The sequence below is a fragment of the Leptopilina heterotoma genome, unplaced genomic scaffold (assembly GCF_015476425.1).
Source record: "Leptopilina heterotoma isolate Lh14 unplaced genomic scaffold, ASM1547642v1 Lhet_19, whole genome shotgun sequence".
Taxonomy (NCBI): Eukaryota; Metazoa; Arthropoda; class Insecta; order Hymenoptera; family Figitidae; genus Leptopilina; species Leptopilina heterotoma.
The window spans coordinates 1,118,522-1,142,402 of record NW_025110908.1 but is presented as its reverse complement, the minus strand read 5'-3'; the positions used below and the strand labels follow the sequence as shown (position 1 = coordinate 1,142,402).

At 21.5% G+C, this 23,881-nt stretch overlaps 1 protein-coding gene across 1 annotated transcript in view; it reads right to left on the bottom strand.

Annotated features, from left to right (window-relative positions):
• LOC122500645 (UBA-like domain-containing protein 2) overlaps window positions 1-23,881 on the bottom strand; it is a 34,613-nt gene that overhangs the window by 8,624 nt on the left and 2,108 nt on the right. The window contains exons 2-3 of the mRNA XM_043609667.1: window positions 23,395-23,469; window positions 2,429-2,522 (exon numbers count right to left, since the gene is read on the bottom strand). Of these exons, the coding sequence (XP_043465602.1) occupies window positions 2,429-2,522; window positions 23,395-23,469 (169 nt within the window). The remainder of the gene's footprint in view (window positions 1-2,428; window positions 2,523-23,394; window positions 23,470-23,881) is intronic.

Here is a 23,881-nt window from a genome sequence, read left to right as displayed (position 1 = left end):
ATAGTTGAATTCTCTTGACAAATTTTAATCAAATTTTTAAGAATAATTGCATTTTTCGAGAAAATTTATGAAATTTGTATTAAAAATAATTAAAATTCGTCGAAAAAAATAATTGAATCGTCAAAAGAAATTTTATTATCTATGAAAATAATTAAATTCTTAAAATGAATTTTAGTAAAAATTATTTGAGTATTTGAATTCTTGTGAAGAATTTTAGTTAATTTTTTTAAAAAATAATTTCATTCCTACGAAGAATTTTATTGATTATGAAAATAATTTAATGCTTGTAAAGAATTTTATTATGTGTGAAAATAATTGAATTTGCAAAAAATTTTATTGGAATTCTTAAAAATAATTGAATTTCGGAGAAGAATTTTATTATTTGTGAAAATAATTTAATTCCTGCAATGAATTTTAGTCAAATTTTTGTAAATAATTGAATTTATCAGAAGGATTTTTTTACTTTTGAAAATAATTGAAATCCTGTAAAGAATTTTGTTATTTATAAATATAATTGAATTCTGTAAAGAATTCTTCTTAAAATTCCTAAAAATAATTGAATTGCTTTTAAGAACTTTATTATTTATAAAGATAATTGAATTGTTGCCAATTTAAGATTTTCGTTAAAATTCTTGAAAATAATTGAATTCTTTTGATGAATATTATTTATGAAAATAATTGAATTTTTCAAAAAATTTTTGTAAATTTGAAAGCATAATTGGATTTGTGTGAAGAATTTTACTATTTTTAAAGATAATTAAATTCTTTTCAAGAATGTTATTACACTTTTTTTTAAATAATTGAATTCCTGCGAAGAGTTTTATTATTTTTTAAGAAAATTGAATTCCTGCGAAGAGTTTTATTATTTTTTTTTTAAATAATTGAAATCCTGTAAAGAATTTTGTTATTTCTGAAGATATAATTGAATCCTTTAGAAAAATATTTTCAAATTTTTTTAAAATAATTGAATTTTGGAGAAGAATTTTTGTAAATTTTTAAACATAATTGGATTTCTGCGAAGAATTCTATTAAAATTATTTTGAAAAAAATTGAATTGTTACGCAAATAATTTCATTAAAATTTTTGAAAATAATTTTATCCTTTAAAGAAATTTAATTAAAAATGTATTGAAAATAATACTTAAATTCTAATAAATAAATTGTAGCAATGGTTATTAAAATAATTAAATTTCTTTGGTAAATTTTAATAAAATTTTTAAGAATAATAACTTTTTTCGAGGAATTCTATTAAAATTGTATTAAAAATAAATGAAAATCAGTATTGAGTTTTATTATTTACGAAAATAATCGAATCCCTGTAAAAAATGTTATTATTTATAAAAACAATTGAATAATATATGAGAATAATTTGTAAATAATTGAATTCCTGTGAAAATTTTATTTTTTATGAAAATAATTAAATGTTTGCGTAGAATTTTATTAGAATTTTTTTTAACTAATTGAATTCTTTTAGGAATTTTTATTAAAGTAGTAGATATTAAAAATCATTCAATTGCGAAAAGTTTTTGAAAATAATTGAAATTTTGCCAAGAATTTTATGAAAAATTTTGAAAATAATTGAATTTTTGAGAAGAATTTTACTATTTTTGTAAATAATTGAATTTCTGCAATCATTTGTAATTGCTTCAAAATTTAATTTGTTTTAGTGTTTTTAACTAAAACTCTTCTATAAATCCATTATTTTTTATAATCAATTAAATATAAATATTAAAAAATTTAACTAATTTTAGAAGAATTTTAGTTTTAAAAATTTTTTTTATATCTAAGTTTTTTATATTTCGAATTAAATTAATTTAAAATTGAAATTTTACAAAATTTTAAATCAAAATCTTTTGAAGTTCATCTACTTATGAAAATTGTAAACACAATTTTTTTTAAATTGAATTAATTTTGAAATATTTAAGGTGGAATTAAATTTTTAAGAATAAACACTATTGGTTCAGATGAAAATTGTAATTAATATATAGAAATTCGTTCCGCGTGTTAATAAATTTTCCCCACAATAAAATTATTGATTGATGGACTCTTTAAAAAAAATTATGCAAGACCTGTGGCGTGACTGGAGTTAATAAAGAATCTCTTAAAACTTATAACAAGTGCGCGACTTGAACAGGTGTAAATAAAAATACTTGATGTTTTGTAAAACAAATGCAGTCTCTTTGGTGTGAAGAAAATTCTAATGAAAATGCACATCATTTACGAAATGACTGAATTTAAAGTTATAACTTTTATCAATATTTACTTTTTATCTATTTACGATATATGCTAGATGTTGAGTTTAAACGAATGTTTTCTTTTTCTGATATCTAGGCCAATCAAATATTCTCAAGTTGAGTCAACGAATCTGACTAATCGTGTATATGTACATAAAATTATAAAGAAGGAAAAAAAAGCCAAGATTTGCTTACCCGAGGGCGTTTTTTCTCCCGCTGACATTTTGGAGAAGGCTAATAATGCGTCAGGAAAATTTGGAGGTGTCGCTGGAGTATTACAGGGAGTAATCTGAAATAGAAAATACAAATTTTTTTAAATACTATAACGAATTATTAGAACTTTAGTTAAAAAGACTAAAAAAATTGAATTTTGGAGAAGTTACAAATGATTGCATCAGAAATTTAATTAGTTTAAAAAGTAATAAAATTCTTTGCACAAATTCAAATTATGTTCAAAAATTTTTTTAAATTCTCGTCAAAATTTCAATTATCTTTATAAATAATAAAATTCTTCTTTAAAATTCAAATATTTTCAAACATTTTAATAAAATTCTACGCAAATATATTCAATTATTATCTCATAAATTAAATGATAAAAATTTCGCAGGAATACAATTATATACAAATTTTTTTAGAAATCTCTTCGCAATAATTCAATTATTTTCATAAATAACACACTCGTCGCAGAATTAAAATTTTTTTTTTAAATACAATTTTAATCAAATTCCTCGAAAAATGATACTTTTAAAAATTCTTAATAATTTTATTAAAATTCGTCAATAAAATTCAATTATTTAAAAACTTGGTGATAAAATTTTTCATGAGAATTCAATTTTAAGAAACACTCCATTATTCAATAAATTATATTTTTTGTATTTAAATACAGAATTGAATTCGCCTAGAATTTTTTAATAAAAATTAATTTAAAAATGAATTTTAGTTAAAATTTTAGTGAATAATTGAATAAAGCATTATATCATGAATTTTTAGAAATAATTGAATTGCAGCAGAAAATTTTATTATTATTTTTTGGAAAATAATTATTGAAATTAAAGAATTTTGTTATTTCTCAAGATAATTGAATCTTTCCAAAAAAATGTGTTAACATTTTTGACAATAATTGAATTTTTGAGAAGAATTTTACTATTTTTAAAGATAATTAAATTCTTGTCAAGAATGTTATTACAATTTGAAAATAATTGAATTGTTTAGAATAATTTTATCAATATTTTTTAAAATAATTGAATTCCTGCAAAGAATTTTATTAATTTTAAAGAAAATTGTATTCTTGCTAAGAATATTTTTGAAAATAGTTGAATTTCAATAGGTTTCAATTTAAAACTAAAAATAAATTTTTTTTTATTTATTAAAAATAATTGATTTACATATATAATTAAACTCATCGCTGAATTTCAATTATTTTTAATACAATTTTAATCGAATTCTTAAAAAAATAATTGAATTGCAGCAAAGAATTATATTATATTTATTGAAAATAATTGAAATTCTGTGAAGAATTTTGTTATTTCTCAAGACAATTGAATTTTTGCAAAGAATTTTATTAAAATTTTTGACAATGATTGAATTTCTGAGAAGAATTTTACTATTTTTAAAGATAATTAAATTTTTGTCAACAATGTTATTACAATTTTTTTTTAAATAATTGAATTCCTGCGAAGAGTTTTATTATTTTTTAAGAAAATTGTATTCTTGCTAAGAATATTTTTAAAAAATTAAATTTCAATTTAAAATTAAAAAAATTTTTTTTTTTTATTTATTAAAAATAATTGATTTACAGAAGAACTTTACTTAAAAATTTTCTAGAAAATAATTTAATTTTGTCGAAGTTATAAATACTTGTAATTTTTAGAAATAACTGAATTTTGAAAAGGTTTCAAATTAAAATCTTTGAAAATCTTCATTTTTCATACTTTTAACTAACAATTCTGTAGAATTATTTTTTTTGAAAATGTTTAATTGATTTTTTTTAAAATTTACTTGAAGTTTTTATTTTTTAATATACAATTGAAGAATTTCCGAATAATCGACGAAATTTCGTAAAATTGAATTGTAAACAAATGGATTCGAAAATTCTCAAAGATTTTTTCAAAAATTAATGATAATAATAATTGATTTAAAGAGGAAATTTAGTTAAAAATTGTAAAAAATAATAATTGAATTGAATTGATGAAAATAATTTTTAAGAAGTTACAGCAACAATATTCTTATAATATAAAATAATGATGTTAAAAATTTTATTATATAAATTTTCTAATAAAAATTTATTTAAAAGTGAATTTTAGTTAAAATTGTAATAATTTTTAATAATTGAATCGCAGCAAAGAATTTTATTATATACATATATTTTTTTTTTTAAATAATTGAAACTCTGAAAAGAATTTTGTTATATTTTTTAAAAATAATTGAAATGCTGAAAAGAATTTTGTTTTATTTTTTTAAAATAATTAAAATTCTGAAAAAAAACTTTGCTATTTCTAAAAATAATTGAATCTTTGCGAAGAATTTTACTAAAATTTTTGACAATAATTGAATTTGATTACCTACATATATTTAATTATATAAATTTAATCACTTGATAATCTTTAATTGTTACAAAACATGTAATAATGTTTTCGCAATTATCATTTTTTATCTACTTTTTCATCTCTGAGAAAAAACAGAGAAACCAGAAAATTTCGACCCAAATTCAAAGTTTGAACTAAAAATTAATATTGCAAAATGTAAAGTTTCTATAATGACGAACGATTCTGCTTGTATACGACAGACTCAACATAGTATTCGTTTTACATAACTTGGTCTGTACTATCTGTTAAATAGACTTTAAATGACAACTGTCGAGACATCATTGTGAATAATTATTTATTTACAACACTCTTTCATAAATCACCGCGAGTTGAAAAGCAATTGTCGTTTCTTTTTTTCAAATATCGATAAAACAATAAAACAAATCACTTGTACAATATTATTATTAAACAGACTACAGAAAAATAAAGAAAATAAACAAAATTGTATTTCCGCTGTTGTATACGCAAGAATATAGGTTGATAAAAATTTATTTGCAGACTATAAAAAAAAAGGAATAAACTCAACATACTCGGAGGAAGATAGTGGGTGGAATAGTTGGTTTCTAATACCCTAAGTTTGTAACTGAAGCTACAAAGTACAGTCTGGTAAGTTGTAAAGGTCGTTCAACTTCTTCCTTGCTCCTGACGTCAGAGTCAGGTGGACAGATACACTACACATTCTATTGTATATATTCGTGTACATGACTCTTGTGTTTTACATGTATATATACACACTGCTCAAGTATTGACTACACCTAGAGAAATGATTTATTTGAATTAAATAAAATTTATTTCAAACAAATAAAAAAGGATATTTGTCACAGAACCAACTAAACTTTTATTTAGCTCAAATAATATTTTTTATTTGAATTAATATATTTCGTTTAAATATCCATTTTTTATTTAAATGAAAAAAATTTTATATTTTCTTTAAATATATTTTATATTTAGAACAAATAAAAAACACTTTTCATTTTAATAAATCCTGTAAGCATTCTAAAATATTAAAATTCACTTATAACCTTCAAATAAATTTAACAATCACAATCACTAATGGAACTTTTAATATTCATTAAAATAAATGTTTATTTTTATAAGAATATTTGTTAAATAAAGTCAGGTTTTTTTATTGTTAGTCATTTTACTTTACTTTTTCACTTCATATGTAAAAGTCCACTGTCACATTTTTCTCACAAAATCTCAAATAAGACACTAAAATGTAAATGAAATCACATACAAATCTGTTACTTTGTACTAATTAAAATTTTCACTTAAAAAGAAAAATTCTGTACTTAAATCAATTAAATTTGTTAACTATTCATGATGAATAAACCTCTTATAATTGTACGCGTTAAACTGTTAAAAGCAAAACATCTTATTGTTTTACTATAGCAATGCAATATGCGCAGGCGTCTACTTATAAGTCAAACAAACATTTATTTGAATCAAATATATTTTTTATTTGCTACAAATATACTATTTCATAAATTGCAAATATATTTCTTTATTTTAGATTAATTAGTGCATTTATTTGAAATAAATATTAGTTTATTTATTTTAAATAAAATATTTATTTGCAACAAATAAATTTTTCTTAAATATACACTTTTAGTTAAAATAAATAACTTTTTTCTCTGGGTGTATACTCGAGTGTCCCATTACGAAATTCTGGAATACATTACTGATCTTTTGCGTTCAGTTCAAAACCATAAGCTACACGCATAAGCATCACATAATGTAGCCAAACACTCATGAAAAAAAATGACCTCTCTCTCTCTCTCTCTCTCTCTCTCTCTCTCTCTCTCTCTCTCTCTCTCTCTCTCTCTCTCTCTCTCTCTTTTGTAATTATGAAACATTCTAATTTAATGTATTCAAAGTATTGAACAAACAAGAGATTTTTCAAGGCAAAAAGTAAGACAACAAGTATTTCACAAAAATTATTCACTCTGGATCTTTTGTACACGGAGAAAATTTATTTCATGAAATTTATAAATTTTACTGAATTTAGTTCGGTAAAACTGGGATGAAGTGTCAAAACAGTAATTTTGCAAGAAATGGACTGGAGAAGCAATTGCATTAAATAATAATGTAAGAAGCATAAACCTTACGATACATGTTTTAGAGCTTCACTTACAGTTCGGTAAAACGTAAGATAGTTCACTACATTTATATTTACTGAATAGTTCGGTAAAACGTAAGTTAAGTGTTCGCTACATTCAAATTTACTGAATAGTTCGGTAAAACGTAAGATAAGTGTTTGCTACATTTATATTTACTGAATAGTTCGGTAAAATATAAGGAACAAATTTTCTCCGTGTAGATTAATTATTAAAAGTTTTGGAGTGATATTTAGACGAATATTCAGTAGAAAGTATTAAATTGGACTCGAAAAGGTCAACACTATTTTTGCGCCTCTGTTATGTAGGGACAATTGGTTAAATGTTACAAGGAGAGTTATCACTGTAATTGATCTAATCTGCAACAAAATAATGTACAATGTACTTAACCCGATTGGGTTATGTATCTAGTAGTTCGAAATGTTTCCGCAATCTCTAAACAGTATCACTTTGTCAGGCGTTAACTTGGTGTTTAAACTGATAACTTGCGATATTGCACGATCGAGTATAGAATCAGTAGTTTTAATAAATAATGAACATATTCTCAACGTACGCCCTCTCAATGACTAATAATTGTCGACTTAAAGTTAAAATTAAATACTAAATTCTCGTCGTAAAATATTCGAAATATTTTCAGAAGTCGAAAAGTATTCTTTTCTCAATAGAAATATATATTTGAATCAAAAGCTGATAAACTTTTTTATTTGTTTAAAATGAATTTCATTTGGTACAAACTAAGATAATATACCTAGATCCAGCACATAAGTTTGGTCCCTATAAAAAACAAATTTCTTCTAAATTTTAACAAATTAGCGAAACTTTTTAAAAATTCATGGATATTTTTGTAAATTCTCGGCAACTTCCCGAGATTTTCCGGTGTAATTAAATTCTGTTTTCCCAAAATTTCCGGACGCTATAGAAACCCTGTAATAAAAAGTATTAAAATTCACATTTTCCAAAATTTTAATTTAAAGTCATTTCAAAATTCAGTTAGTTATAAAAATTACAAGTATTTGTAACTTTTCCGAAATTATATTATTTTCTGGAAATTTTACTCAAGTTTTTCTTTAAATCAATTATTTTTTAATAGGTACAAATTTTCTAAAATTTCAAACTGAACCCCCTTGAAATTCAATTAATTTCAAAAATATTCTTGGCAAGAATTCAATTATCTTTAAAAATAATAAAATTCTTCGCAGGAATTCAATTATTTTCAAAAATATTAAAAAAAAATTCTTCGAAACAATTCAATTATTTTTGAAAAAAATTGTAATAACATTGTTGACAAAAATTTAATTATCTTTAAAAATATTAAAATTCTTCTCAGAAATTCAATCATTGTCAAAAATTTTAATAATCTTTGCAAAAATTCAATTGTCTTCAGAAATAACAAAATTCTTCACAGAATTTCAATTATTTTTAAAAAATATAATTCTTTGCTGCAATTCAATTATTTTTTTAAGAATTCGATTAAAATTGTATTAAAAATAATTGAAATTCAGCGATGAGTTTAATTATCTAAATCAATTATTTTTAATAAATAAAAAAAATTTTTATTTTTTATTTTAAATTGAAACCTATTGAAATTCAACTAGATTCAAAAATATTCTTAGCAAGAATACAATTTTCTTTAAAAATAATAAAATTCTTTGCAGGAATTCAACTATTTTCAAAAATATTAATAAAATTCTTCGAAACAATTCAATTATTTTTGAAAAAAATTGTAATAACATTGTTAACAAAAATTTAATTATCTTTAAAAATATTAAAATTCTTCTCAGAAATTCAATCATTGTCAAAAATTTTAATAATCTTTGCAAAAATTCAATTGTCTTCAGAAATAACAAAATTCTTTGCAGAATTTTAATTATTTTTAAAAAACATAATAAAATTTCTTCTCTGCAATTCAATTATTTTCAAAAATATTAATAAAATTCTTCTAAACAATTCAATTATTTTCAAATTGTAATAACATTCTTGACAAGAATTGAATTATCTTTAAAAATAGTAAAATTCTTCTGAAATATTCAATTATCGTCAAAAATGTTAACACATTTTTTTGGAAAAATTCAATTATCTTGAGAAATAACAAAATTCTTTAATTTCAATTATTTTCCAAAAATATAATAAAATTTTTTTCTGCAATTCAATTATTTCTAAAAATTCATGATATAATGCTTTATTCAATTATTATCTCAAATTTTAACTAAAATACATTTTTAAAATAATTTTTATAAGAAAAAATTTTAGTTTCAATTACCTATGTATTTGAATACAAAAATAAATAACTTATTGAATAATTGAATGTCTCTTAAAATTGAATTCTCATAAAGAATTTTATAAATAAATTTTTAAGTATTTGAATTCTTTTGACGAATTTTAATAAAATTTTTAAGAATTTTTCAAAACATTTACATTTTTTTTGAAAATCGATTAAAATTATATATTAAAAATAATTGAAATTCTGTGAAACTTATATTATTAATGAAAATAATTAAATGTTTGCGTAGAATTTTATTCAAATTGTTTTTAAATAATTGAATTTTTTTGGAAAATTTTAATATTCAAATAGTAGATATTGAAAATCATTGAATTGAGGAACTTTTTTGAAAATAATTGAAATTTTGATAAGAATTTTATTAAAAGTTTTGAAAATAATTGAATTTTGGAGTATAGAATAGAAAAATAAATAATTTATTGAATAATTGAATGTTTCTTAAAATTGAATTCTCATAAACAATTTTATCAAGAAAACTTTAAATAATTGAATTCTTTCAAAGAATTTTAATAAAATATTTAAAAATAATTACATTTTTCGAGGAATTCGATTAAAATTGTATTAAAAATAATTGAAATTCTGTGGTAAGTTTTATTATTTATGAAAATAATTGAAATGTTTCCAAGAATTTTATTAAAATTTTTGAAAATAATTGAAATGTTGCCCAGAATTTTATTCAAATTTTTGAAAATAATTGAATTTCTGCATTTGTATCTTCTCCAAAATTCAATGTTTTTAGTGTTTTTTTACTAAACTTATTCTATAAATCCATTATTTTTAATAATCAATTAAATGCATATTAAAGAATTGAAATAATTTCAAAAGAATTTGAAATATTAAAATTTTTCAAAAATCTAAGTTCTTAACTATAATTAAATTCATTAAAAATTGAAAGTTTATAAAATTTCTAATAAAAACCTTTTGTAGTTCATCTATTTATGAAAATTGTAAACGTAACCCTTTTAAAATTCAATTAATTTTGATTTAAGTAAAATTATTCATGAAACAATTTGTAGGTAATAATTTTATGATAATTATAGTTCTTATAAAGAATAAATTTATTAAATTATTAATTTTCTATCGTATTAATTAAAGTCTTGTTAAATTTGTATCAGCATATATACATATTAGAAACAAATGGTTTCAAATAAAAAAAGCGCTTTGAAAACTGCTGATAAATACACAAGTACCTACTTAGCAATTATTATTACTATGCGACGATGATAATAATAAGTATACGCATTAGATAGTAAGCAAGGTAAGTATTAAAAATTATTTTCAATAACAATATATATTATTGTAAAAACTACAAATGAACGAAACATGCGACAAAAAACTGTGTTCTTTTAACTAATATTTTAATTCATAATAATTCCATTTGCCATATATGAAATCATCAAAAATTTTCCATTTTACGAAATCCATTTAGTTTGAAGTCAATTGTATAAATATTGAGAACGTCTTGGCTATGATATCAGGACAGCAAATAATGTACAGAATATGTGTTATGTATATGTCTACATATTAGTATAGAATTAGTATGTACGCAATCTATGTCAATCGTTTTATTTCTTCTTTCTTTTTTCTTCTTTATTAAGAGAAGCTCCTTCATAGCATCGCAAATATCAAAATTCATTTTTTAAAATTCGATTTAAGAAACTTATTAAAAATTACGATTATTGCCATACTATATCCCAATAACTTTACTGAAAAATTCGGTAAAATATAAGGAATAAATTTTCTCCATGTATAGAAATTGAGTTTCTTGGAATTTTGGAAACGAAAAGAATTAGAATTTGTTAATAATAGGAAATGTATAATTAATACAACGAATCAAGAGTTAAATACAAATGTTTCGTCAGAGGAGGATGATTTGATTTTCCATAGTTCGTATTGCACAATTTATACAATATATATATTGATATCCACATAAACTGTATCGAACGAGTCATGAGGACAAGAGGAAAAAAATTTGTCCAATGTATATAGGAATACGATGTGTATGGAAGCGAGTTGGGATTATCGGAATGCCTCCGACAAGAATAGTAATCCGCGTAGCTTCTGTCTAAACTGCACTACACAGTGGACAGTGGTTCTCCGTCTTTGTTACCAAGCAAAAGATTATTGCCATCAGTTTCGTAAGCATCCAAAGCATTTAAAGAATATTAGCCTTATATCTATATTTTTCCCCCTTAGAAGCAACTTCAACTTCTAATATATAAAATTCTCCTTTCACTTCGTTTCATGATTATTATATATATATATCGATACAGAAATCCAAACGGATTGCCCAAAAAAAAAGAAGTCCCCCTGATTACTCTATACAAAAAAAGAAAGATTACATCCTAATCTCCAATCTAAATAAATAGAATTTTTTCAAAAAAAAACATTTTTGTCGCAAGAGATAATAAATTTTGATGTTTATATTTCCCTTCGAGTTTGATTTTGAATTTATTTAAATCTAATCAATGAGAGTTGCTAAACACTTAAAGACTTTCTGGACGAGGCGCAAACATTCACCTCTCTGCGCGAGTGTGCATTGCATTATTCATTTTACACACTACGTATTTACATATGGAAAGTGTACAGATCTCGCAATTTGAACGCAAATTAATTATATTGTTAATTATTAAACAGTTCAAAATTGGAAATTGAAAATTTGCGAATTAAATTGAATACTTGAATTTGCCATGAGGAATTATTTGAGAATAGGCGAATCTTTATTGTATATACAAACATACAACTTCAAAGAAAGTTTATGCAAGAAAAGTGAATGGGTTACTTATTTGCCCTGCAGCTTCTAATTTGCTTCGAGAAAGATTATTCAATCAATTGCAATTTTGGTTCGGTTATTTTATATATTATTATAAAGTTCTTGAAATACCTGAAAAGATATTTTCAATTGCAGGCCTCGGACTAAATAGAAAAATATGTAATGTAGAACTAGAATTAAATAAATAAAATTAAAATCAAACATTTTGAAAGTCAATAACTTTTAAGAATTATTAGAAAACATATGAAGAAGTGGATCGACTTCTTCCTGTTCTCTAATAATTAAAGATAACCGAATCATTTAATATAATTATTATAAAACAATATTAGGTTTCGCCCTCGATAATTAATTTTTTTAAAAAAGTTACAAAAAGTAGCTTTCAAACAAAAAAAAAATAGTAAAAAAAGTAGCTATCGAAAAATTAAACTTGACGACCAAAAAGACTCGTTTTAGATACTTTATACAAAACTGACAAAAATTCCTTTCCATATTTTTTATTTTCCTGACTTTTTCCTAATTTTCATCAAAAATATTCACTTCTTTCTTATCCTACTGCTAATAAATTGAATTCCTGCAACGAATTTTATTTTTCATGAAAGAATTTAAGGGGCACACCTAGTGTGAGTGACTGAAAAAAACGGTGATATTTTTAGGAATTTTTTTCAGGGAAATTATTGCATCTAATTTTTTTTAAAGTTTTGTACATGTATATTTGTATAAATAGTGAACATTTTGTAATTTTTTCAAAGAAAAATATCTTTTTTTTTAAGAGTTATTCGCTATATCCAAAAAAAAACCAGTTTTCCCACTGCTGCAGTGATTGCAGCCTTCTGAGTGACTGAAATCAAAAAAACCAAAAAGATTATTAAACTAGAAGATATTTGCCGTACAATGAGGCTCCAGTTTTTTTATTGGATGAAAAATAAAATTTTGGGATGCCAAGAACCATCGGATTTTTTTTGGCGAAATTGAAAAGCTTTTTTCAAAACTCCGCCATTTTGTTGCAATTTAATATTTTTTGACATCCGAGGGTCATTGTACGGCAAATATCTTCTAGTTTAATAATCTTTTTGGTTTTTTTAATTTAGGTCACTGAGAAGGCCGCAATCACTGCAGCAGTGGGAGAACTTTTTTTTGGTTACTCAGGAGATAGCGAATAACTTTTTAAAAAAAAGATATTTTTCTTTGAAAAAATTACAAAATGTTCACTATTTATACAAATATACATGTACAAAACTTTAAAAAAAATTAGATGCAATAATTTCCCTGAAAAAAATTCCTAAAAATCACCGTTTTTTTCAGTCACTCACACTAGGTGTGCCCCTTAAATATTTGTATATAAAAATAATTAAATTTTTAATTTAAATAATTGAATTTCAAAGAAATTTTTATTTTAGTCATGAAAAGAATTGAATTCTTACGAAGATTTTTACAAACAATTTTTTAAACAACTAAATTCTGTTTGGAAATTTTATGAAAATAGTAGATATTGAAAATTTTTGACAATAATTAAATCTCTGTGTTGTATTATATTAAATTTTTTTTTGGAAAATAATTGAATTTCTAAAAAGCATTTTATTATTTATGAAATAAATTGAATTTCTAAGAAGAAATTTATTACTTTTAAAAATAATTATTGAATTCTTGTGATAAATCTTGTAATTGTTGTAATGATGAATTCTTGTAATAAAAATAATTGAATTTTGCAAAAAATTTTTATTAAAATTCCTCAAAATAATTGAATTTTATTTAAAAAAAAATTTAATTAAAATTGTATTTAAAATAATTGATTTCTTTCGAACAATTTTATTAAAATATTTGAAAATAATTGAATTTTTGTAAATAATTGAATTCTTCTTAAAGAATTTTAATAAAATATTTTTTTAAATAATTGATTTTTTCGAGGAATTGAAATTAAATTTTTAAGAATAATTACATTTTTTGAGAAATCCCTGTACAATTTATTGTATTAGAAATAATTAAAATCCTGCGATGAATTTTATTATTTATGAAAATAATTGAATAGTTGTTAAGAATTTTATTAAAATTTTCAAAAATAATTGAATTTCTGAAAAAAATTTTATTATTTATAAAGATAATTGAATTCTTGACAAGACTCTCATTAAAATTCTTGAAAATAATTGAATTCTTGTGATGAACATTATTATCTATGAAAATAATTGAATTTTGCAAAGTATTTTATTAAAATACATAAAAATAATTGAATTGCTGAGAAGAACTTTTGTAAATTTTTAAACATAATTGGATTTCTGCGAAGAATTTTATTAAAATTATTTTGAAAAAAATTGAAATGTTACGCAAAGAATTTCATTAAAATTTTGGAAAATAATTTTATTCTTTAAAGAAATTTAATTAAAAATGTATTAAAAATAATACTTAAATTCTAATAAACAAATTGTAGCAATGGTTATTAAAATAATTAAATTTCTTTGATAAATTTTAATAAAATTTTTAAGAATAATTACTTTTTTCGAGGAATTCCAATAAAATTGTATTAAAAATAATTGAAATTCAGCATTGAGTTTTATTATTCATGAAAATAATTGAATCACTGTAAAAAATATTATTTATAAAAATAATTGAATAATATATGAAAATAAGTTGTAAATATTTGAATTCCTGTGAAATTTTTATTATTTTTGAAAATAATTAAATGTTTGTGTATAATTTTATTATTAAAATTTTTAAAAATAATTGAATTCCTCAGAAGAATTTTATTAAAATATTTTTAAAAAATTGAATTTCTGTAAAAAATTTTGTTATTTTTGAAAATAATTAAATTCTTTTTTAAGAATTTCAGCAAAAAATTGTTTTATAAGTAATTAATGTTTTCGAAATGTAATAAATATAATGAAAATTATATTTTTAATAATTGAATTCTTGTGGAAAACTTTATTTGTAAAAATAATTTGAATTTTTTGATTAATTAATTAAAAAGAGTGTTAAAAATAATTGAGATTCTTCGATGAGTTTTATCATTTATGAAAATAATTGAATTCTTTCTTAGAACTCTATCAAAAATTTTTAAAAAAATTATATTTCCATGAAAAATGTAAGTATTAGTGAAAATAATTGAATTATTGTGAAGAATTGTATAAAAATTTTGTTAATTGATTTTTCAAAATTTTTTTGAAAATGTTATTCTAAATGAATTGAATTCCTGTGAAAATTTTAATATTTATGAAAATAATTGAATTTTGGATGAATTTTATCAATTTGTTTTTTAAATAAAATTGAATTCTTTTGTGAAATTTTTTTGAAAATACTAGATATTGAAAATAATTGACTTTGATTTTTGAATTTTGTCAATTTAGTTAATAAATAATTAACAGTTTACATTTACCCCGAAGAATTTCAAAATCTCGGGGTAAATGTAACCAGTTTAATGCATTTCAGACTCATTAATATTTTCTTGTACCCCATAAAATTTTTCTAGTGAAGTGAAGTGTAACATAAGTTCTATACCGTTTAATAACGAAAAAAAAGCTTACGCTGTTATGGTGAAAAATAGATATTCTGTTTACATTTACCCCAAATGACCGTAAATAATTATATGTAAAAAATAATATAGTATGGCATATACCGCACGATGATCGTAATTCTCAATGATCCAGAATTAATATGACAATGAGACGCTGAAGCGTAAAACTTTTCCTACATTATGATGTTCTTTAACCAACTTCCTCATTTTATTAGAAGCTTTTGTGCGGAAGCACAAAATGTTATGGGAAATTAACATTCAAGGATGATGCAATTCTGGTTCGAGGCCATTCTGCTGGGGTAAAAAGCAAAATATCATCGGAAAAGCATAATAACGTTCCCCAAGCTTGAGTTCCTCTCGCAGATGTGAGAAAATCGATGGCGCGTGTTTGACCCTGCCTTTCCCTTCCTTTGTTTATTATTTATTCTTTATATTTTCTTTAATAAATTCTCATCTATAGTATTTATTATTTTCCTCGCAGTCAATGTACTAATGATGGTTTTCTTTCATATTTTTTCACGTAAAAAAATGTTTCCGGTATTCAAAAATAAATATTTACCGGAAGAAGAGCAAAAGATATTGGTTTCTAAATCAAAATTTATAGTTCGTGTGTGGTATTTTTTATTTTCACTGTTTCAGCTGAGATATAAAAACTATAATGAATTATTTTTCAAAAATTATTTTATTTTTTGTTTTAATATGTCCGTCATACATTTGGACAACCGATGCATGCAAGGTCGAATAATTCTTAAAAAACTTCGGAAATGGTTTGAAGAGTTGAATCTAAACTAAAAATAGTTAAATTGCGTAGTGACATTCGCTCACGTTTTTATATTTAAATTTTCTTATTTTTGGAACTTATTTTTTATACCCTGGAAGCAATTTTTTTGATGTTTTCTCTTTTTTTCTTTATGTGGATTTAACGTCAGTGAAGTTCACTTAAATATTTCAAAATTAATTCAATTGATTATTAATTAATTAAATTAATTAAAATTGATTATTAAAAATAATGGATTTATAGAAGAATTTTAGTTAAAAAAACTAAAACAAATTGAATTTTGAAGCAATTAGAAATGATTGCAGAAATTCAATTATTTTCAAAAGTATAGTCAAATTCTTCGCAAAAATTCATTTATGTTCAAAAATTTTTTTAAATTCTTTTCAAAATTTTAATTATCTTTATAAATAATAAAATTCTCCTCTGAAATTCAATTATTTTTAGGAATTTTAATAAAATTCTTTGCAAAATTCAATTATTTTCATAAATAACAATATTCAACACAAGAATTTAATTATTTTCAAAAATAAAAAAATTCTTTACAAAAATACAATTATTTTCAAAAATTTTAATTAAAATCTCGCCAAAAATTCAATTATTTTTATAAATAGCAAAATTGTTCCTAGAAATTCAATTATTAAAAAAAATTTGACTAAAATTCATTGGAAGAATTAAATTATTTCCACAAGTAATAAAATTCTTCCCAGAAATTCAATTATTTTTAGGAATATTAGTAAAATTCTAGGCAATATTTGAAGAAATTCAATTATTTTCAAAAGTAATAAAATTCTTCATAAAAATTCAATTATTATGTTCGAAATTTTTTTTAAATTTTCATAAAAATTCCAATTATTTTTATTAAACTTCTTCGAAATTCAATTATTTAAAAAAAATTTAATAAAATTCTTGGCAATATTAACAATTATTTTCAAAAATTTTCATCAATTCATTGACTTTCAATATCAACTATTTTTATACAAGATTTTCCAAAAAAATTCAATTACTTAAAAACAATTTTAATAAAATTCTATACAAAGATCTAATTATTTTCATAAATAATAAAAAATTTCACAAGAATTCAATTATTTACAACTTTTTGTATAAATTTTTTCGTAAAAATTCAATTACTTTAATAAATAATAGTATTCTCTATAGAAATTCAATTATTTATAAAAGTTTTAACAAAATTCTTCATAGAAATTCAATTATGTTCGAAAATTTTCATAAATTACAATTATCTTTATAAATAATAAAATTCAACTCCAAAATTCAATTCTTTTCAAAAATTGTAATAAAATTCTTGGCAAAATTTTAATTATTTTCATAAATTTTCCTGAATTGAATGATTTTTAATATCTATTATTTTAAGAACATTTTCCAAAAGAATTCAATTATTTACAAAATATTTTGTATAAATTTCCTTACAAAATAATTCAATTATTTTTGTATTTAAATAATTAAATTTTTGTAGAATTTTCTAATAAACATTGATTTAAAATTGAATTTTATTTATAATTTTAGAAAATAATTATTGAATATTAAAAGAATTATATAGCATAAATTTTGCAAATGATTGCAGAAATTCAATTATTTCCAAAACTTTTAAATTTTAATAAAATTCTTGGCAGAATTTGTTGATAAAATTCTATAGGAAATTTCAATTTTAAAAAACATTCAATCGCTTAATAAAATATTTATTTTTATAGTTAAATAATTGAATTTTCGTAGAATTTTCTAATTAATATTGATTTAAAAATGAATTTCAAATTAAAATCTTTAAAAATTTGAACTTTTTATACTTTTAATTAAGAATTCTCTAGAATTAATTTTTCTCAATAAGTTTAATGGAATTTTTTTTAATTATTTGAAGTTTTTAATTTCTAATATATTTAATTGAAGAATGGCAGAATAATCGAAATTTCGTAAAATTAAATTGTAGGTAAATAAAAAAATTTGAAAATTTACAAAGAACTTTTAAAAAAATTTATAAAAAAAAATTGAAGAATTTTAGTTGAAAATTCTAGAAATGAATAATCGTAATGTTGAAAATAATTTTTGAAGAAGTTACAGTAACAAAGTAGCAAGTTTTAATTATTATAAAACATGAAGAAAGCGATCACTCCGAGTTTTCGACTCGGAGTGATCGATATCTTCATGTTTTATAATAATATTCTTGTTATTAAATTTCAAATTTTTGAATATCTTAATTTTTATGAAAAAAGTAATGATTAAATATTTATTTAAAAATGAAGTTATTGATGTTTTCGAATAATTTTCTGGAAAAATTTCCTTTTTTTAACCTGGAAAAGTCAGGGAATTTGAAAAGAGCAAAAGCGTCGCAATCTTGAAAATATTTAAGAAAGAATAGAATTTTTAATAAGAGTTTAATTAAATTGAATTGAAATTTATATAGAAATGAAAAATAAACGCCAGAAAATTGTAAAAAATTTAAATGCTACCTATTTATAATTTAAATATCGTCATTCTCTATTTTTAATGAGGTTTTAGTGTCCCCCATATATTAAAATTTGTATAAATTGTTATATAATTAAAGCGAAAATACTGCTCTTTAAAATAGTCGCATCTCTCATAAAAAGCTCATGAACGTCTTTTTGTGTATGATGTTTACTTGCCTTAGAGACAAAGTTATGCTAATGTCTTCCAAGATATCTGTGTGTAAATTCACATGACTCAAAATTCTCTTGTCTGTCGTTTTACTACTCGAAAATGTTTAAACACCTCGAAAATTATTTTTATATAATCCATAAGTGAAATCATCAAAATCAATAAATTTCCCAATTTTATTGACGTTTGGGGTATTTCTTTATAAAAATACCCATTTTCTCGGTTCGAGAGAAAAATCAAGGTTAGAAAACCTTGAAAATCTCTAGGTTTCCAAATTTCTTCTTTTTCTTCTTCTTCAAAAATTAAAATCACTAATTTTATAGGCAATAAAATACTTTGAATTGAAATTATTATTTTTTGAAAGGCTGCAAGAGCAAAAGAGTAAGGCTGTAAGAGTAAAATAAAATTTGTAGCATCAAGAAATAAATTTTAATGTAATTCTATTATTTTTTTGAATTATGTTATTAAAATACAATAAGGAATGGAATAATTCAGAGAAAAGAAAATGAAATAAATTTAACGGACGATTAAAAACTGTAAATTAGTAAATAAGGGAATAAAATCAATACCAGGTTTGCATTCAATTCAATTGTCCTTTTGAAATGTTATATTTTCAGGTACTAGTGGCAGCGTCACGCGACGACCATCAAAAGACCTTTGAACTTTGAGCTCCCCAGTGAACGTGTGCAAAATTATAACCACCCTTATATGAATTTTCCCCAAGATAGGAGAAATTCCCACATTGTAATTTTAAACTTATTTCTATTTAGTCTAGAAAATATTTTAAATTACAAAAGAATGGAAATTCTAGTTGGAGACGTATTATAAATTATATATATATATGCATATTAAAAAATAATTCCAAGTACATACGGCATTGGCAATTGTCAAAAGAAAATATTGCGGCAATACTCAGAACATCTTTACAGGTGAACTGGGGTTTAAAATATTATCTCGTCTTAATTTTAAATCTTTAAATTAACCTCAAACATTAACTGTTCACATTTACCCGAAATGTGTTTATAAAATCGTCTAGAATCAACATACTGTGAAGATTGTGAATAGGAGCATAGGGCTATGACATTTTGTCAGACAGGCACTATTCCAAAAATTGGAATTCTAGGTAACATTTTTTGGAGTTGTGCCGAGAGAACGACTCAAGATAAGATCGTCAATTGTCATTATTGTCAATGACTTGCATCAAATGAAATGAGGACGTGTCTTAAAATAGAAATTTCATTTCTTTCATCATACAAAGTGTGCAAAACAAAAGTTTCCAAATTTTTATATTCTATTCTATTTTAGGACATATTGATTGTTGTTGAAATTAAAGTAGAATTATCACATAATTATTTAGCACCTATTTTTTTAGTAATCACGGTAAATTATTTCAGAACTCGGATTTACTTTAAGGTCCCAAAAAAAGACGATCCACAAGTTTTGAACGTTCAAATGAACGAAATACTTTTTATTAAAAATATTTTCAGAAATTGCTGATTGCAATTAAAATTAAAAACTTTAATTTTATATTGAGAAACTTTATTATTAATTTTATTCACAGTGACACAAAATATCGCAATGAAAATTTAATTTGAAGAAGAAAAAAATAAATTTCGTTCATTTGAACGTTCAGAACTTTAGGATCATAAAAAAAGTGTTATTTGTCGATTAAGAATACAAAGAAAGTCGATATCCCTAAAGATGGATTTAACTTGAAAAAAATTTATTTGTTTTTTTTTCTTTTTAAACGTTGGAGACTTCAGCTTCATCAAAACTTGAATAATTTTGTTAATATTTAAATACTCGCTATCTACTTTTCTGTAGGAATTAAAATCTTCAAAAATTTCCATTTTCTTCTGAAATCTGCAAATACACTGGAATCTAGATCGGTGAGACTAATCGGGGATGGCTTCTCACCGATCTAGCGGATTAGTTGAGACTGAGAAGCAACACAAACAGGGCCGTACGAAGTATTTTTTGTTTGCACCATTCTTTTAAAAAATAATTCATGTTAGAAAATTAATATAAATAACAAAATATTATAAAACATTATACAAAAATAAAATGTATTTATATTAAAAAGAAAAAAAAGTAAATAATGATGAAGTTATCAAATAAAATAAATAGCATCGGGCACTAAGAACCTTTTTCTTCTACAATTAGGCACGGCATTGATCGACATTTGAAAGTCCCCGCTAGCCCTCCACCTTTCCTCGCCTACAAACTATGTAAACAGAGTCTCAACGATCCCGAGCTCACCGATCTAGATTCCAGTGTATTTTCAAAAATAACAATTATAATTTTTTCAAAATTCAATTATTTTCTGTAGAATTTGAAACTGAACTTTTTTAATTCATATTTGTGCTAATTCATCTCTAATTCAATTTTCAATAATTTTCCAAAAGTTCCACGAGAATTCAAATGTTTAAAATAATTGTAACTGAACTTATTCATAATTTTTTTTCTAAAAAACGTTATTATGGTAAATTATTGAAAATAAGCAGAAAAAACAGAAAATAATAATTGATTTCAAAAAAATTATAATTCACAAATTCTTAAAATTTGTTATTGCAAAATATTTTTAAAATAATTTTTGAAAGATAATAGATTTTTTAAATTATAAACGAAAAAATTACAAATAATTGAAATTTAGTAAAATTATTTAAAAATAATTGAAAATGTAAAAAAATTGTTTGCAAACTCTATTAAAAAATAAACAACTTTTTGAAGAATTGAAATTAAAAATTATGAAAATGATCATAAATTTTAATAATTAATATTTAAAATGATTTTTTTTAATTAAAAAAAAAATTTTTTTTAATATTTTTGAAAGATAATAGATTTATCAAATTACAATTAAAAATAAAAAAAAAAATTACAAATCCAAAGAAAATAACATCGTAATATATATAATTAAAAAAGTTACAAATAATTGAAATTTAGTAAAATTATTTAAAAATTTTGAAATTGATCCAAAATTTTAATAATTATTATTTAAAATTAGTTTTTTTTAATTTAAAAAAATATTCTTAAATTTTTTTGAAAGACAATACATATTTTAAATTATAATTGAAAAAGTTACAAATAATTGAAATTTAGTAAAATTATTTAAAAATTTTGAAAATGATTCTAAATTTTAATAATTATTATTTAAAATTAGTTTTTTTTAATTTAAAAAAATATTTTCAAAATATTTTTGAAAGATAATAGATTTTTTAAATTATAAACGAAAAAAATACAAATAATTGAAATTTAGTAAAATTATTTAAAAATAATTAAAAATTTAAAAAAAAATTTTGCAAACTCTATTAAAAAATAAACAACTTTTTGAAGAATTGTAATTAAAATTTTTGAAAATAATCCAAAATTTGAAAAATTATTAATTAAATTAAATAATTATTATTTAAAATTAGTCTTTTTTTTAATTTAAAAATATTTGAATGTTTGGAAATATGTAATTGAAAATATTGAAAATATTTAAAATAAAATAAAATATTAAATATTATATAAAATATTAAAAGTTTATAATGGAAAAATTCTAGAAATTACGTTTTAAAAAATAATTTATTATAATTATGTTTTAGAGATAATTTCCATTAATTTTCATTTTCAAAATAAATTCGAAGATTTGCATTCAAACTTTTGAGATTTCAATTATTGACAAATTTTTGCAATTAGAATTCTTCAAAAATTGATTATTAAAAATTTTAATGCAATACTTGAACAAAATCAAATTTTCTTTGAATAAAAGTTGACAAAATCTCAATAATTTAAAAACTTTTTAATTGTATATTTCGAAAAATTCGCATTTATTGTCAGAGTGAGAAAATCTTGAGAAAATCAAAACGAGCTGTTTTTTGTTTAAAATAATTCTTATTTTTTTGCAGTAAGTATTTGGCGTATTTGAACAAAAGTCGAAAAAGTCGCATTTTTTGAAAATAATCGAGAAAAGTTCAAAAAGCCTGTTATTTAAATTTAGAAAACGTGTGAATTAGAAGACCACTTTATTTCTTTCTTTTCTTTGTCTTTTCTCTCTTATTTCAACTTTTACTTCACTTTCTTTGTTATTCTTTCAATAGAAACTTTTCGTTTCTAAAACATTTTTAAAAATATAAATAGACTCTCTTTGTCTATATTTATTTGCACGTCAATTATAAATTTAGATTAGTTTTAACACACTAAATAGAAAAAGGCACTGTATAGATATTTCAATTTCAAAACATTTGTTTCAGAAAATTAAAAACTTTCCTTCAATAATAATTAAAAACTTCAATACAATTTTTAATTTATTTTGCGATTATATTTTTATCTACTTACAAAGTTAATTTTTTTCTCATATGAATTTGTGATGTGAAAACAGTATTGCACGTGACGTGAATTTATATTTTAGGTCTTGAGGTTAGAGAGGAAATCACGACACCGACACGGAAATAGTTTGTAGTCGAGTGTTATAATATCGATTGAAAATTATTATTCTCTTAAAATAATATTTTTTAGACTCACCTGTCCAAAATGTGTACCTGGTCCCTGAGCACAAGAAGGTATCGCAGCCTCTTGAAAAAATATACTAAGTGCAGTCTGCAAAAAAGAAAAATCGAAAATTTAGTGTTTTTGTAAATAAGAATTAAAAATTAAAAATTGATAATTAAAAATTGAAATTTAAAGTTTAGAAATTTTGTAATTAATTTTTTTATAGACGCAAAATTATTGTAGTCAAATTTTAATCAGAAGAAGAAATAAATAAACAAATAAAATAACATCACAATATAAAAGAAATAAATAAACGTTTGGAAATTAAATTTAAATTTTATTTGAAATACTTTCATTTCTCAGTTGAATTATTATATAATCAAGATAATATTTTATCCACTGTATAAATATCTTTTAGTATCTTTAATAAAAGTTAATAAATAAAAATGAACTCTAATAAAGAGAAAAAAGGGGAAAAAAAATCTTAAGGTGTATAAGAGAAGATTTGATTCCATAAATC